Source organism: Trematomus bernacchii, unplaced genomic scaffold, assembly GCF_902827165.1.
Source record: "Trematomus bernacchii unplaced genomic scaffold, fTreBer1.1, whole genome shotgun sequence".
Classification (NCBI taxonomy): Eukaryota; Metazoa; Chordata; class Actinopteri; order Perciformes; family Nototheniidae; genus Trematomus; species Trematomus bernacchii.
Genome location: NW_022987710.1, coordinates 1,006,054 through 1,022,605, shown reverse-complemented (window position 1 = coordinate 1,022,605; position 16,552 = coordinate 1,006,054). Strand labels below are relative to the sequence as shown.

At 42.9% G+C, this 16,552-nt stretch overlaps 1 protein-coding gene across 1 annotated transcript in view; it reads right to left on the bottom strand.

The window, feature by feature from the left end:
* Nucleotides 1-12,642: 12,642 nt before the first annotated feature.
* rab3b (RAB3B, member RAS oncogene family) overlaps nucleotides 12,643-16,552 on the bottom strand; it is a 96,611-nt gene continuing 92,701 nt past the window's right edge. Inside the window, exon 5 of the mRNA XM_034140940.1 lies at nucleotides 12,643-15,071. Within this exon, the coding sequence (XP_033996831.1) occupies nucleotides 14,887-15,071 (185 nt within the window). The 3' untranslated portion in view covers nucleotides 12,643-14,886. The remainder of the gene's footprint in view (nucleotides 15,072-16,552) is intronic.

Genomic DNA, 16,552 nt, shown 5'->3' with positions numbered 1-16,552 from the left:
ATCATGGATACTTTAGTGTTTAAAGTCGGGAGAACTGTTTTAATGCAGGACCAGGGTGAAGAGGTGACACATTGACCCAGGAATGAGTGCTCAAAACGTGGGGAAAAGTGTGTTAAAAAGTGGGGGAACATGTTTCAAATGACAGCAGACTGCTGCTTGTTGGCAGGCTGACTCAGTTCACTTGTCTCACACACACCCAGGGGGGAAAAGAGAACAGATTTAGCCAGGAATGAGTGCTCGAAACGTGGGTAAAAGTGTGTTAAAAAGTCGGGGAACATGTTTCAAATGACAGCAGACTGCTGCTTGTTGGCAGGCTGACTCAGTTCACTTGTCTCACACACACCCAGGGGTGAAAAGAGAACACATTTAGCCAGGAATGAGTGCTCAAAACGTGGGTAAAAGTGTGTTAAAAAGTCGGGGAACATGTTTCAAATGACAGGAGACTGCTGCTTGTTGGCAGGCTGACTCAGTTCACTTGTCTCACACACACACCCAGAGGGGAAAAGAGAACACATTTAGCCAGGAATAAGCATCTGAATCATGGGCACTTTAGTGTTTAAAGTCGGGAGAACTGTTTTAATGCAGGACCAGGGTGAAGAGGTGACACATTGACCCAGGAATGAGTGCTCAAAACGTGGGTAAAAGTTTGTTAAAAAGTGGGGGAACATGTTTCAAATGACAGCAGACTGCTGCTTGTTGGCAGGCTGACTCAGTTCACTTGTCTCACACACACCCAGGGCGGAAAAGATAACAGATTTAGCCAGGAATAAGTGTCTGAATCATGGGCACTTTAGTGTTTAAAGTCGGGGGAACTGTTTAAAATGACAGCAGACTGCTGCTTGTTGGCAGGCTGACTCAGTTCACTTGTCTCACACACACACACCCAGGGGGGAAAAGATGACACATTGACCCAGGAATGAGTACTCAAAACGTGGGTAAAAGTGGGTTAAAAAGTGGGGGAACATGTTTCAAATGACAGCAGACTGCTGCTTGTTGGCAGGCTGACTCAGTTCACTTGTCTCACACACACCCAGGGGGGAAAAGAGAACACATTCACCCAGGAATGAGTGCTCAAAACGTGGGTAAAAGTCTGTTAAAAAGTGGGGGAACATGTTTCAAATGACAGCAGACTGCTGCTTGTTGGCAGGCTGACTCAGTTCACTTGTCTCACACACACCCAGGGGGGAAAAGAGAACACATTTAGCCAGGAATAAGTGTCTGAATCATGGGCACTTTAGTGTTTAAAGTCGGGGGAACTGTTTTAATGCAGGACCAGGGTGAAGAGGTGACACATTGACCCAGGAATGAGTGCTCAAAACATGGGTAAAAGTTTGTTAAAAAGTGGGGGAACATGTTTCAAATGACAGCAGACTGCTGCTTGTTGGCAGGCTGACTCAGTTCACTTGTCTCACACACACCCAGGGGGGAAAAGAGAACAGATTTAGCCAGGAATGAGTGCTCGAAACGTGGGTAAAAGTGTGTTAAAAAGTCGGGGAACATGTTTCAAATGACAGCAGACTGCTGCTTGTTGGCAGGCTGACTCAGTTCACTTGTCTCACACACACCCAGGGGGGAAAAGAGAACACATTTAGCCAGGAATGAGTGCTCAAAACGTGGGTAAAAGTGTGTTAAAAAGTCGGGGAACATGTTTCAAATGACAGCAGACTGCTGCTTGTTGGCAGGCTGACTCAGTTCACTTGTCTCACACACACCCAGGGCGGAAAAGATAACAGATGTAGCCAGGAATAAGTGTCTGAATCATGGGCACTTTAGTGTTTAAAGTCGGGGGAACTGTTTAAAATGACAGCAGACTGCTGCTTGTTGGCAGGCTGACTCAGTTCACTTGTCTCACACACACACACCCAGGGGGGAAAAGATGACACATTGACCCAGGAATGAGTGCTCAAAACGTGGGTAAAAGTGTGTTAAAAAGTGGGGGAACATGTTTCAAATGACAGCAGACTGCTGCTTGTTGGCAAGCTGACTCAGTTCACTTGTCTCACACACACCCAGGGGGGAAAAGAGAACACATTGACCCAGGAATGAGTGCTCAAAACGTGGGTAAAAGTGTGTTAAAAAGTGGGGGAACATGTTTCAAATGACAGCAGACTGCTGCTTGTTGGCAGGCTGACTCAGTTCACTTGTCTCACACACACCCAGGGGGGAAAAGAGAACACATTTAGCCAGGAATAAGTGTCTGAATCATGGACACTTTAGTGTTTAAAGTCGGGAGAACTGTTTTAATGCAGGACCAGGGTGAAGAGGTGACACATTGACCCAGGAATGAGTGCTCAAAACGTGGGGAAAAGTGTGTTAAAAAGTGGGGGAACATGTTTCAAATGACAGCAGACTGCTGCTTGTTGGCAGGCTGACTCAGTTCACTTGTCTCACACACACCCAGGGGGGAAAAGAGAACAGATTTAGCCAGGAATGAGTGCTCGAAACGTGGGTAAAAGTGTGTTAAAAAGTCGGGGAACATGTTTCAAATGACAGCAGACTGCTGCTTGTTGGCAGGCTGACTCAGTTCACTTGTCTCACACACACCCAGGGGTGAAAAGAGAACACATTTAGCCAGGAATGAGTGCTCAAAACGTGGGTAAAAGTGTGTTAAAAAGTCGGGGAACATGTTTCAAATGACAGGAGACTGCTGCTTGTTGGCAGGCTGACTCAGTTCACTTGTCTCACACACACCCAGGGCGGAAAAGAGAACACATTTAGCCAGGAATAAGTGTCTGAATCATGGGCACTTTAGTCTTTAAAGTCGGGGGAACTGTTTAAAATGACAGCAGACTGCTGCTTGTTGGCAGGCTGACTCAGTTCACTTGTCTCACACACACACACCCAGGGGGGAAAATATGACACATTGACCCAGGAATGAGTGCTCAAAACGTGGGTAAAAGTGTGTTAAAAAGTGGGGGAACATGTTTCAAATGACAGCAGACTGCTGCTTGTTGGCAGGCTGACTCAGTTCACTTGTCTCACACACACCCAGGGGGGAAAAGAGAACACATTTAGCCAGGAATAAATGCCTGAATCATGGACACTTTAGTGTTTAAAGTCGGGGGAACTGTTTTAATGCAGGACCAGGGTGAAGAGGTGACACATTGACCCAGGAATGAGTGCTCAAAACGTGGGTAAAAGTGTGTTAAAAAGTGGGGGAACATGTTTCAAATGACAGCAGACTGCTGCTTGTTGGCAGGCTGACTCAGTTCACTTGTCTCACACACACCCAGGGGGGAAAAGAGAACAGATTTAGCCAGGAATGAGTGCTCGAAACGTGGGTAAAAGTGTGTTAAAAAGTCGGGGAACATGTTTCAAATGACAGCAGACTGCTGCTTGTTGGCAGGCTGACTCAGTTCACTTGTCTCACACACACCCAGGGCGGAAAAGATAACAGATGTAGCCAGGAATAAGTGTCTGAATCATAGGCACTTTAGTGTTTAAAGTCGGGGGAACTGTTTTAACGCAGGACCAGGGTGAAGAGGTGACACATTGACCCAGGAATGAGTGCTCAAAACGTGGGTAAAAGTGTGTTAAAAAGTCGGGGAACATGTTTCAAATGACAGCAGACTGCTGCTTGTTGGCAGGCTGACTCAGTTCACTTGTCTCACACACACCCAGGGGGGAAAAGAGAACACATTTAGCCAGGAATAAGTGTCTGAATCATGGGCACTTTAGTGATTAAAGTCGGGGGAACTGTTTAAAATGACAGCAGACTGCTGCTTGTTGGCAGGCTGACTCAGTTCACTTGTTTCACACACACACCCAGCGGGGAAAAGATGACACATTGACCCAGGAATGAGTGCTCATAACGTGGGTAAAAGTGTGTTAAAAAGTGGGGGAACATGTTTCAAATGACAGCAGACTGCTGCTTGTTGGCAGGCTGACTCAGTTCACTTGTCTCACACACACCCAGGGGGGAAAAGAGAACACATTGACCCAGGAATAAGTGTCTGAATCATGGGCACTTTAGTGTTTAAAGTCGGGGGAACTGTTTTAATGCAGGACCAGGGTGAAGAGGTGACACATTGACCCAGGAATGAGTGCTCAAAACGTGGGTAAAAGTGTGTTAAAAAGTGGGGGAACATGTTTCAAATGACAGCAGACTGCTGCTTGTTGGCAGGCTGACTCAGTTCACTTGTCTCACACACACCCAGGGCGGAAAAGATAACAGATTTAGCTAGGAATAAGTGTCTGAATCATGGGCACATTAGTGTTTAAAGTCGGGGGAACTGTTTTAATGCAGTTACTATGTGTCCCCACAGGGGGGGGGGGGCATCACCCAACATGAGCACAGTGCATTAACAGTGAAAAAGGATGATTTAAACTAGTTTAAGCGGGGGAAATAGTGCTAAAAGTCGGATAAAACTCTGCTATAACTCTGATAAAAGTGTGGTAAAAGTCTGATTGTTTCAGAGATCCATAGTAATGATACAATAAACCATTTACATCTAAAAGTATCCATTAAAAATGCATTTGTAGGGGAAAGAGTGCAGAGAGAAGCCTGAAAATGACTCTCCAGCACCCCGGAGAGCTCCATTGTGAAATCTTGCTACTAATCCATAACTTTTGATAACAAGCTCTGTTCGGTTCAGGCTTTTCTGTACCCCCCCCCCATTTCCACGTACCCCGCATCCAACGGTACTATCGCCGAATCTCTAGGACCTCGGGGAGCGGAGTTACGGCAGAGGGTCAGATTCTGAAAATACGATTTGAGAACAGGGCTCTGATCAGGGCTAAAGTCTTGTTAGAAACTGCTGAATCTGTTTAAATGCAGGCAGCAGAGTCACTGCTGTTAGCAGGGTCTGAGAAAGATGGGAGGAAAAAGGAAACATGAGAAATCAGGCCTTTAGGAGTGGAAATATACATGAAACACTCACAGACACCCAGACAGAGACCCAGGGTGCAGCACCGCGCTGTCTTGCCCAGAGAACAGGGCTCCGATCAGGGCTAAAGTATTGTTAGAAACTGCTGAATATGTTTGAATCAATGAGGAGAGGAGAGGAGAGGAGCATTCCCCCAAAAAAGTGCAGAGAGAAGGCTGGAAATGACTCTCCAGGAACCCGGAGAGCCCCCAGGTGCTGAAGCGGGGGAGAAAGGCTCACAGCACTGCCTGGGACCTTCAGCAGGCCCCACTTGCAGCACCCCCAGCTGCTGGGCATCGAGGAGGTGGGCAGTCCGCCTTTCAGCACCCAAACTGGGCCCTGGGACCTCCAACCCCTCTCTGACCCAGCTATAAGAAGCCAATATCCCTCCAAACTCTTTGCTTACGGCCATACCACCCTGAGCCGCTAGTGTTGCAGGTTGAGTGTGTACGAGAGGAGCTCTGCATTTGTTTGGAAGAAAAGTACAAGAAAGTATCATTATTTTGACGTTTTTCATCTTTTTTTTCCGGGCAAAACTCTACCCCACAGCTCTACTGTCTGGGGGGGGGCTTTTTGTGCATAACAGATGGCTGAAGCAGGAGAAAAGTTGGGGTTTAAAGACGTGAATTCAGGAAGAGTTGGAAACGGGAGATGTGAGAGGAGAGGAGGCGGGGCTTGGACGAAGCAGGAATCCAGACGGGCAGAAAGAAAGTGGAACGAGACAAGAAGAAAAGCAGGGGAATGACAACGAACAAGGTGCGGGGGGAAGAAGAAGGGGGAGAGATGAAGATCAAGGAGATGTGCGCTATAGAGCAAGATTGACACTGGGTGTGATGGTGGAGGGGGGCTTTAATAAGCTAACGATGCTGGACATGTTGAGTGGCATTCAGGACGGGTGTGGAGAGGTGCTGGGGTGCAGAGTTAAGGGAGAAAGGTATGAGGTGACTATGAGATACGAAGAGGGGAGAGATAGGTTGCTAGAGGGGCTGAGAGTTAAGGGGGTTGTGATCAGGGCAGAATAATTGACGGCTATAAGCGCTGGAGACGCTGTAGTACATATGCCAGGCCTGTAAGTGGCGCTGTAGTCTGCCACAAAAGCAGCGAAGAAGACTTCCCCATAGTTACCATGGTTACCCTTCTGTTTATTCTCCGCTGTGGCTTTCTTTCTCCCTCCCCGAGGCAAGCGTTTGCTCCCGCTGCAATGCAATCCCTCCCCGTCGAGGCAAGCACTGTAATTCTCTCCGGTTAGTCCACCAGCAGATGACAAACACCCGCCTCTTCCAAGGAACGAGGGGACCGTGTGGCAGAGTTTCAGTTTGTTTCGCCGGTCAAGATGTCCGTTAAAGTTTAAATCTTCCGGACAAAATTTGAAAAGTGCCGGTCAAAGGTCTTCTTTTTTATTTATTGAGCTTTATTGAGTCTTTTTCTCATCATGCATCTTGTGCAGGGGTGGGCAATTATTTTTTACAAGGGGCCACTTCAGAAACTCGAGCTGTGTTGGGGGGCCGAATAAAAAATAAGTTGAACTTAATTCTGCTCAATATACCAATACTGAAAAGATGTTTTACAGTATGTTAAAGATAAGAAATGAATCAGCTTTATACAAAAAGAAATGAGTGCTTTTGATTTTTGTTTTTCAGTTAATTTGACTTGTTCAGTGAGAAAAATCCAGTCTGTCTTGGGCTTGAACAAGTGCACGGAAATCTGGTTCAATGTCTGAGGTGGATATGCGAAGGACAGCTGAGAGGTGATCATCAGTGATAGAGGATCTGTATCTGGATTTGTTGAACTTCATCACTGAGAATGTCTGTTCACATATGTAGGTAGATCCAAAGAGGACCATCATCTTCTGAGCACGTCTCCTGATGTGTGGAAAGTTCTCCTCTTTCAGGGAAGAGTAAAACTCAGGCAGTGAGACTGACCTAAAGTGCTCTGACAGAAGTGTGTCAGACTGCAGGTCAATGAGTTAAAGCTGAACATCACTGGGTGCATCATCCACATGGCATGTAAATGGGGAAAAGATCATGTTCATTTCATTCTCAACTGTTTTGAAGTCTTTAAATCGCCTTGAAAACTCACCATGCAGTGCTTCTAACATGGATGAGTACCTCTGGAGGTGATCAGCTGATGGTGTGGCTTCCTTCAGTGTTGGCAAGTGCGTGAGAATGTTGTCCTCCATTTGGCTTGAGAGAAGCTGCAGCTTTCTCATGAAAGCCTTCACTGCACTGTACATGTCATGCACAAAAAGGCCCTTGCCTTGCATTTTGACATTTAGTTCACTCATTAGTGCAGTCACATCTACAGCAAAACCAAGGTCTGCCATCCAGTCTGCATCTGAAAGCTGTGGGATGTCGTTTCCTTTCTTCACACAGAAGTCTTGAATCTCTTCTCTCAGGTCCCATACTCTTTTCAGCACTTTGCCCAGGCTGAGCCACCTGACAGCTGCATGGTAGGGTATGTCACAATGTTCAGTCTCACTTTCCTCCAAAAGTGCAACAAACTGTCTGTGATTCAATGCTCTTGCCCTGATGAAGTTAACTATTTTAGTTACAACATCAACAACATGGTTAATTTTTAACACTGACTTACACAACACTTCCTGATGTATAATACAATGCAAAAATACCTATTTCTGCTCAGGGTTAATTTCTGTCACTTTATCCTGCATTCTCTTCAATAGTCCAACATTTTTCCCTGTCAGATTTGGACAACCATCCGTTGTCACGCCTGCCAGCTTGTCCCATTTCAGTCCCAACTTTTCCACACATGCATTTACCTCCGTGAACAAATCACTCCCTGTTGTTGTACTTTTCATTGACTGCATGGCTGCCAGCTCCTCCGTGATTTTGAAGTCTGTAGTTATCCCACGTAGGAAGATGAGTAGCTGGGCAGTGTCACGTACATCGCAGCTCTCATCCAAAGCCAAGGAAAAAAAGTCAAAGTTGACCGCTCTGTTCTGCAGCTGAAGCTCCAGATTTCCCGCGATGTCCTCAATTCTCCTCGTAACAGTGCGTCGGGAGAGCGGCACTTTCTCAAATGCCTCCTTTTTCTCCGGGCATATTAGTGTCCAACAAACACTCCTTAATGAACTCTTCGTCCGAAAACGGTTAACTTTTAAGACATAACTCGTCTTGACAGCTGCATCTCTGGATGTGGAATGTTTTGTGAAAATGTGTTGTTGACTTTGCAGCTTAGCTAGCAAAGCATCCGACCCCTTTGCCCGCTCTTCCTCAGACAGGTTCTTGTATTTATCTGCGTGTTTGGTAGCATAGTGGCGACTCAAATTGTACTCCTTGAACACAGCGACCTGCGCACCACAAACTAAACACACAGCTTTACCTTTCACTTCTGTAAATAAATACTTAGCGGTCCATGTCTTGTTGAAAACGCGGCATTCAGTATCGATCTTTCTTTTTTTGCCCTTAGCGGACATTTCGAGGACTAGCCGGCCAGCATCACCAAACATCAGCGTTTACGTAAATAAATAAAAAAAACAGCAGCTTCCTTTTCAAAATAAAAGCAACACAGTTAGAAAAGTATTTACGCCATGCAAGCAATACAGCTGTGTTGCTTTTATTTTGAAAAGGTTGCTGTTTTTTTTCATTATGTTATAATTTATGATCAACCTCACACGGGCCGGCCAACGGGCCGGATGTGGCCCGCGGGCCGTAAAATGCCCACCTCTGATCTTGTGTGTAGTGATCCAATATCGTTACCATAGCCTTGCCCTTTAACAGTTATTACGAGCCCTTGCTCAGCCTTACTCACCAAGAGCCCAGCGCCTAGCCTTCTTACAGGCAAAGTCACTGATCAAGTCCTTGAAGTCCAGCTTTCTAGCCAACTGGCTTTCAATGGACAGCATGGCAAGACTGCAAAGCCTTATGGGGGGACAGGGCTGCTGAGCCTAAAGATGGATCTGGCACCAGGGGGAGGGACAACTGATTTAGTATGAATAGCTGCTAAAAATGTACCTGCATTTATTAAATGTCAGCTAAAAGAGGAGTGAAATGAAAAAACTCTGAATTTTCTATGAAGATATTAACAGTACTTAATGTCAGCAAAACATTACAATTATTATTTACAATGGACTAAGCTTAGCTAACAGACTAATTTCCACCACTCATAGACCACACCCACCTTTTCTTTTGAAAAACTGGATGACATACTGTTGCCCTTTAGTCCCTCTCTCTTGTCTTTCTCTCCTTTCTTTTCTTTTTTGAAAGCCTGACTTTGTTAGTCGAGACATCGTACACACGTAAGTACTAGCATCCCTCCTCACATGCTCTCACTCTCTGCCAGAAAGTGCAGTGCCGCACAGCGTTTGGAGGCAGGACCAAACCATTACATGTAAATAGAGGGATGTACAGAGGCTTTGGATAATACATTTTTTGAAGAAAACAAGTGAAATTAATCGTAAGTTTAGTGAGTACATTATTAATATAACGTTATATTAATGTTAATTATTGATGATTGATGAAAGGTGACTTAAACATTTTTTCTTAATGTTCTAAAAATGTTTGGGGCCCCTGTCAGTCACGGGCCCTTAGAATCTTCCTAACTTTTCACCCCCTTACGGCGCCCCTGTGTGTGTGTGTGTGTGTGTGTGTGTGTGTGTGTGTGTGTGCGTGTGTGTGTGTGCGTGATTTATGGGACAAACGATACATCAAATTATATCTCCAGGTGACGCCAAGTCTAAAAAGACTAGTCTCGACTCCTATACATCGGGGGAGAAAGCCCAGTATTATAATGTTGTATTTATTTATTCTTCTATTTATTTATTTATTATTGAAACATTTATTTATTGATTGTTGATCTTCCCGTTTTTCTTGATAATAACAATATAATATGCCATCACTTTTTCAGGACCGGGAGTTGCAGAGGAGGAGGAGGAGGAGGAAGAGGAGGAGGAGGAGGAGGGAGGCCACAAGAGTACGTTCGCAAAACTTAAAGCAATCATTGTAGGCTGCAATGATGAAATTGAGTGTTTGAAAAAATACAATAGGACCATTCTGAGCAAATACAAGAACCTGGAGCAAAGTTTAAACAGGACCAAGCTCCAGGCAAAAATGGGTGGCCCTGCTCAGCTCGAGGGCAGCTCGCCCCACCAGACATCTCAAGCGGGTGCTTCCTCTATGGGGACATCCCAGGTCATTGCGTTATGACAGTTGGCCTTCCCCGACCACGTCACCGTCCTCAGTGAGTGAAAACATCCATACGTATAATAGAATAAATGCCATGATCATTATAGAGATTATTTTTGTCTAGTAACAGATTGTGTCCCTATCTTTTGACAGACGACATCCTGAAGGAATTCAGGAAGCTGCAGGCGGGCCCCAGACCATCTCCAAAGCTGCTGAATAATGTACATTAAAAAATGTACAGGATAAGGCACTTTGTCGCCCGGATGAGCGAAGGCATGCGTGGCCTGTCGAAGCTCAAATTCCTGGGGCAGCTCGACCGTCTGCAGGGGTACGTCACTGAAGTGTTTTATTTTTAGCTCGATTGTTCTCATGCGTTTATCACACACACACACACACACACACACACACACACACACACACACACACACACACACACACACACACACACACACACACACACACACACACACACACACACACACACACACACACACACACACACACACACACACACACACGAATAACACAATTGCACTAAATGTTGATTTATAGTCAAATTGACCCAGGACAATATTTTTGCAAAAACTAGTATAACAGGAGGGCTAATTTTTATCTTGTGCTTGTGTCTTTTTATTGTAGATGGGTGTCACATCTCAGAGAATGCTCAATGGCCCTCTCCACAACATTGCATTACTTAAAGAATGTGTGCCAGTTCCTGTTTTTTTTTTTTAAAGAGACCCCACCTCCGTCCTTGCGTGTCAGCAAGGGGGACATTACTAAGGCCATCAGGGAGCTGAAGGCATCCATCAAGTCCTGGGCACGGCCCCTTGCCATTCACGCCATGCATGTGAAGGAGAAGAAGGAGGCTACCCTTCACTCCATGGAGGAGCTATGCGAGTGCCGCAGGCTGGCACTATTGGCAATCCCCAAACTCCTCTGTAAGTTATAATACATCTGTTATAATTAACAGGGTAATGTAGCAATTCAAATAAATGGATGAAATTTCCCTTGTCATTGCAGCTAAACTGGAAGTGTAAACTGTTTGGCTATGTCACTGCCTTCCTGGCCTCGCTCTACGGTCACCGCCTTGGAGTGTTTTTAAACATGACCGATGGGCAGGTCACCAAGGCAGTGCACTGCCTGGAGAATGGCGACTACCTGCTGATAGTAATAACTTGATTTATCCTATTTGTTCAAAGTATATTCAAGGCACTTTCCTTGTATGTGTAAACTAAATTGTGATTCTGATTCCAACCAGAGTTTCGGCTTGGCTAAGATGCTGCTCAGCAGCCAGGAGTATGGATGGCTGCTGAGCATCATCGAGATGAAAAATATATTGGCGGCGGGGAGAGAAAAGTCAAAGTACGTATTTTTCAATAGGACCGCCAGCCCGACCTCACAAGACATCTGAAGCGGAGATGAATCAAGGGGGGTGGCCACCTTCACCAGTCTGCGGACTGGTGAAGGTGAGACTGAGAAATAATGCAACTGATCTACTGTGCTCACAACCTCACCTAAACTTTTAATTATGCTCTTGTGTCTTGTCTGCTTCAGGCCAGAGACAGACATGGGGAAGACTCAGAGGAGCGACACAGCATGGCCAGGCTAATGTGCCATGACACGGCTACTTCTGATAAATACTATGCCATGGACCTCACCATCCAACAGGACCGCAAAGGTCGTCTCCTGTTTGAACAGGCACAGGAGACGACCTCAAAGAGGACTCTGCATCAGTGTGATGTATGTATGATTACTCATTAGTATGGCAGTTTTTGACAATGTATGTGATATATAGATATAACTATCGTCTCTTTTATTATCCAACAGGCGGTTGATCGGGAAGAATAAGAAGAAGAAGAAGGACGAGGAGGAGGAAGAAAGCATGCCACCTCAATCTCACGTAATTGAAGACAATAATCATGTATAATTAGACATTTTTAGTCCAGTGTTGGACAATAGATGGATAACTATTTTCTCTTTTATTATCCAACAGAAGGCTGAAGAGGGAGGACAAGGAGAAGGACTAGGAGCCACCCAGGGAAAAAAAGGTAATCAAAACAATATGACAATGTATGAATCCCAATGTGACAAGTTGATTACCAATTGCTTTTTATTTTGTGTGTCAACAGAGAAAGCAAAGTGTACTAATATCCCCTAGGAAGCTGAGCCCCAGACTGGCAGACCTCGTGAAAATGCAGAGACATAAGAATAGTCGGAGGGCTGCAGTCAAGAGAAAGGTGTTTTTACTCCTCACGTCTGATAATATATTTCTGTCTATTTTATTTCCTTCTATTTTCTTCATTCTAAAAAACTCACAGTTCATTTACTTTTTTCTTATAAAAGTTTCATACTTCCATCTTTTCAAAGGGAATGTAAAACCTTTTATATATGTTTTATTTATTTTTGTTTATTTTCATATATATTTTTCATAATTTTATTTTTGATGGCTTTTTCTTAAAGCACTGTGTCTGTATATGGTGTTAATGTTGTGTAATGTCAAGGAATGTATTTGTTACATTCGCCACCAAGTACTGGTGGTTATGAAAGTAGAGATAAAAGAGAGTGTTGAAACTATTTGAAAAAAACACAGACACTCAGGAAAAATAATTACATTAAAATGTTATTATTAAGATTGTTATTTTTATTTTACTAAATTGCATCTATAATATACAAACATTCACAATATTTTGTACAATCACTTTGTGCTTCTCCCCTGTACAGGAGGGAATTGTTAGACAACAAGTTTACATTAACTTTCTATATATTTTGTCCATGGTATACACAGCATAAAAAATGTATTCATACTCAACACCATTATAATTTCTAAATCTATCATTTACAAATTCACTTTAAAAAAGAATCATATGAAGACAATGTCAATATATATATATATATTTTTTCATATCAATATGAAGACACATGGGAGGGAGTTACACACAAAACGTGGCAGCTATATAATAATTTGGCAGGCTATTGATTTTTTCCAATCTTCAATATTTAATAATAAATGCACAAATATTTGTCTTCTTGTCTTCCCTTTTATCATGGAATTCATTGTGAACAAACACGTACTGTATCTCAGCTGACATGACATGTTCAAAATGTCACACTTCCGTCAAAGACACTGTATACAAACACAAAAAACCCTTAAAAATGAACACTCAATAATTACCATGATAAACATATGCACCACGATGTCGGCTCTAATATCACATACACACCGCTCTCTCACACACAAAAAATTCCGTCTATGTGCTAATGGGGGAAAAAAGAACCATGTACCTGCCCACATGTGTATATAACACTCAGTATGGTGCTGGATTGTGCCATTGGCTGCAGTGCCCAACCTCATCTGGGTTTTTAATGTCTTTTTGTGCTATTTAGGCTACCTCTGGAAAACAGTAGAAAACTATGAACTAATTTTGTCTAGGGGGTTGGTCTTATCTGTAATTAGGATCTGAAAGTAGTTTGTGTCTTATAATGTGCAGATTTTGAAGCTCCTTGAGAAAAAAAGATTCTGGGCTTCCTGACCACCTAGGTAGAAGATTTGGTCAAGGCATAATTTATAGACATGTTTTACTTTTTGCTTTAAAAAACCCCACAGGGCACCATTAGATTTTACAGAGTCCTCTAATGATTTGGGCTGCAGGCCGACCCGGAAATATGCATTGGTGGTGTATCCCTAAATTGTCTTTCAAGCCAAAAACAGCGCAAAGTAAGACCAGAAACAGTTGGTTAGGCTATGGGCATATTGCATTTGTGTGGACTCACTACTAGTAGCTATCTTTAAAGCAGCCTCACATAAAATACATATTGTTTTCACACACACACATGTAAATAATATGTACACATGACCAAATATGTATATATGTTCAATTTAATTCATTTCTTATTTTATAGTTATTTACCATTTTTAATTTGTATCTTTGATTTTATCCTTAATTGTATTAATCTTTGTGAATCTGTGCTGTCCTGTTTTTCAATCTTACCCTGTTGCTGTTAAACTACTGAATTTCCCCACGGGGATTAATAAAGGTCCTTCTTTTCTTATCTTATCTTATATAATGTTTGGATGAACGACTATGACCTGTAAACTTGTGAACATGAGCAGTTTTGGTGGTGAGTTTCTTGTTGTGCTACACTTTGAGAGGAGAGGCAGTGCTGTGCTTACCTTTGGACCCTGCTTTCAGCCCTGCTCACCAGTGCACTTTTTTTATGCATCTAAAATGAAGCACTTCACTCAACCAATTATGAGGCAGTGTGTGCACTAGACAGGTGTATGTCTCAAAAATGTACAAAACCAGAATTACTGGTGCTTTCAACTGGAACTTACCAATGTCAGATAACTGGAGGTAAATTAATTATATTTTCAAATGAGTCTACTCATTACCTCTATGGAATTGTGGTCGTTTTGTCACATTATCTCCCTAATTGCATCCTCCTCTGTCAGACTACAACCCATTCCATAGTGGATAAATCGTTTCATGTCCCTCAAATTAAATCTAAAAATGTAACATACACTTTAACTCTTTATCTTCTGAGCAGGCTTTTAATCTCCTATTTGCACAACATCTTCTGTTACCTAGCTTGGCTCTAAAACTTTTCTAATGCCACATTTAATTTTATTGGGAACAAACTGCTACACTCACTCCTTCTCCTGCAAAGATTGACCAACCTTGGGGACAAGAACAGGATTAAACTTGTAATATAAATCCCAGGAGTCATAGTGATTATTGATTGCTCACAAACATGTATTGAAGCAGGGAGAGTGAGTTGAGGAATGCTATAATATTTAAGTAGTGTTTTTCTTTTTTCAAAAGCTTATGGGGGGAAGCAGACAAGGCAACAGCAGAGGGATGTATGGATGAACGGATGGACGATCAGCAGCACTTCTGAGGTAGCTGGGCGGGCTTGTCAGTCAGTCTGGTAGTCTTGGTGCCAGGAGCGGCCGGCACCTCTACGTCCACGCGCTCTGACATCTTTACACAGATTATGTCCACCAGGCGCTCGAAGACCTGCTGCACATTGATGTTCTCCTTGGCGCTTGCCTCGTAGTACTCAAAGCCTGCAAAAGGAAACAGAAGGTTGAAACATTTTAGTGAATTCATGCAAATTGTTTGCAGGCTGATGTATATATATTTCTCAAAATGTTCAAATTTAAATGTAAGTAGTCCAAAAACTGTCAGAATCAGAATCAGTGGGAATTGACAAACTGTCTGATTTGGGTTTCATAAACAGTGACCTGATACATGGGGCAAAAGCAAAGAGGGAATATAAATGTTTGTTTTCATGACGTTGACAACATTTGAAAGAAAAACTAAACGGCTTAATAATTTTATATTTTATTTAAAATAAACTGGTACAGGAAAATCAGTTGAACTGGACCATTTTTTCACAGTTTTTCTGACATGCATGTGAGATTAATATGGGATAGTATAGAATTAAGAATCTCTAACTCCCCTTTCCTTGTGCAACGGCCAAAACATTTAAGACTGTTTTTCTACTAAACTTGAGGTGTGGTTTTATCTATCTGAGCATCTCAAAGTGTGTTGGCTGTATTCAGATTCTTCTTCCTACTTTAAAATATCCATTTGTAACCTGGGATACCAAATGTTTGAAATGTAATTTGTTGCTGCTCACAAAACCCTTTGTTCTATCTTCCTGTACAGAGTAAAACTTTACACAGCAGACACATTTTTGTTTCAGTGTCTCAGCCAGCAACTTTGAGGTTAGTTCCATGCAGTGGTGTTAAACCAGCATTGTGCATAATCCAAATACCTTTTTGGCCTTTGGCAACAGGCAATACATTGTTATTATAAAGGTTTTCATCACCACACACCCCAGAGTGAAAGCATTTTCTACTACAGTTTAAGTAGTTCACACTAGTTTAGCCGCTCTTTATTACAACACATGGATTTGTCTTCAACATATGCAATTTTAGGCAATGTAAGGGGGATCAGCTTGAGATTGGAGAATATCATAAATTGGGAAAATAATATTATATCGTTTAAAGGTGGGGTAGGTAAGTTTGAGAAACCGGCTCGAGATACACTTTTTGTTATATTCCATGGAATGCTCTTAACATCCCGATAGCAATGAATATCTTAAGTGCTTTAACAAAAAACCCATTAAAAAAAATCATCTGTGGAAGCCGTAGTACTGTAAAAAGCACGACCAATCATTTTAACCGGGCTGGCTAAAATGATTGGATGGCCGACCTGCCTGTCAGCCTGTCTGTGCACAAACTTATCTCGTGCCCTCATTGGTCATGTGCCAATGACCAATGAGTGTGTGTTGGAGGAGGGGCTCTGTAAGGAAGTAGCAGATTTCTTCCGGCTGTGTATTTTCAAATTCTAGCGCACTCGAGCTGGTTTCTCCAAAATTACCTACCCCACCTTTAATAATAGTAAAGCATACATTTTATGAGAAATGAAATGCTGCTATGTGTCCGAAATCAACCCCTCACTTATAATGTAGCTAGTTAATATTATCACAAATCAAAACTTTAAATCTTCTATTTATTACAGGGCATATGATCGTTGAAAA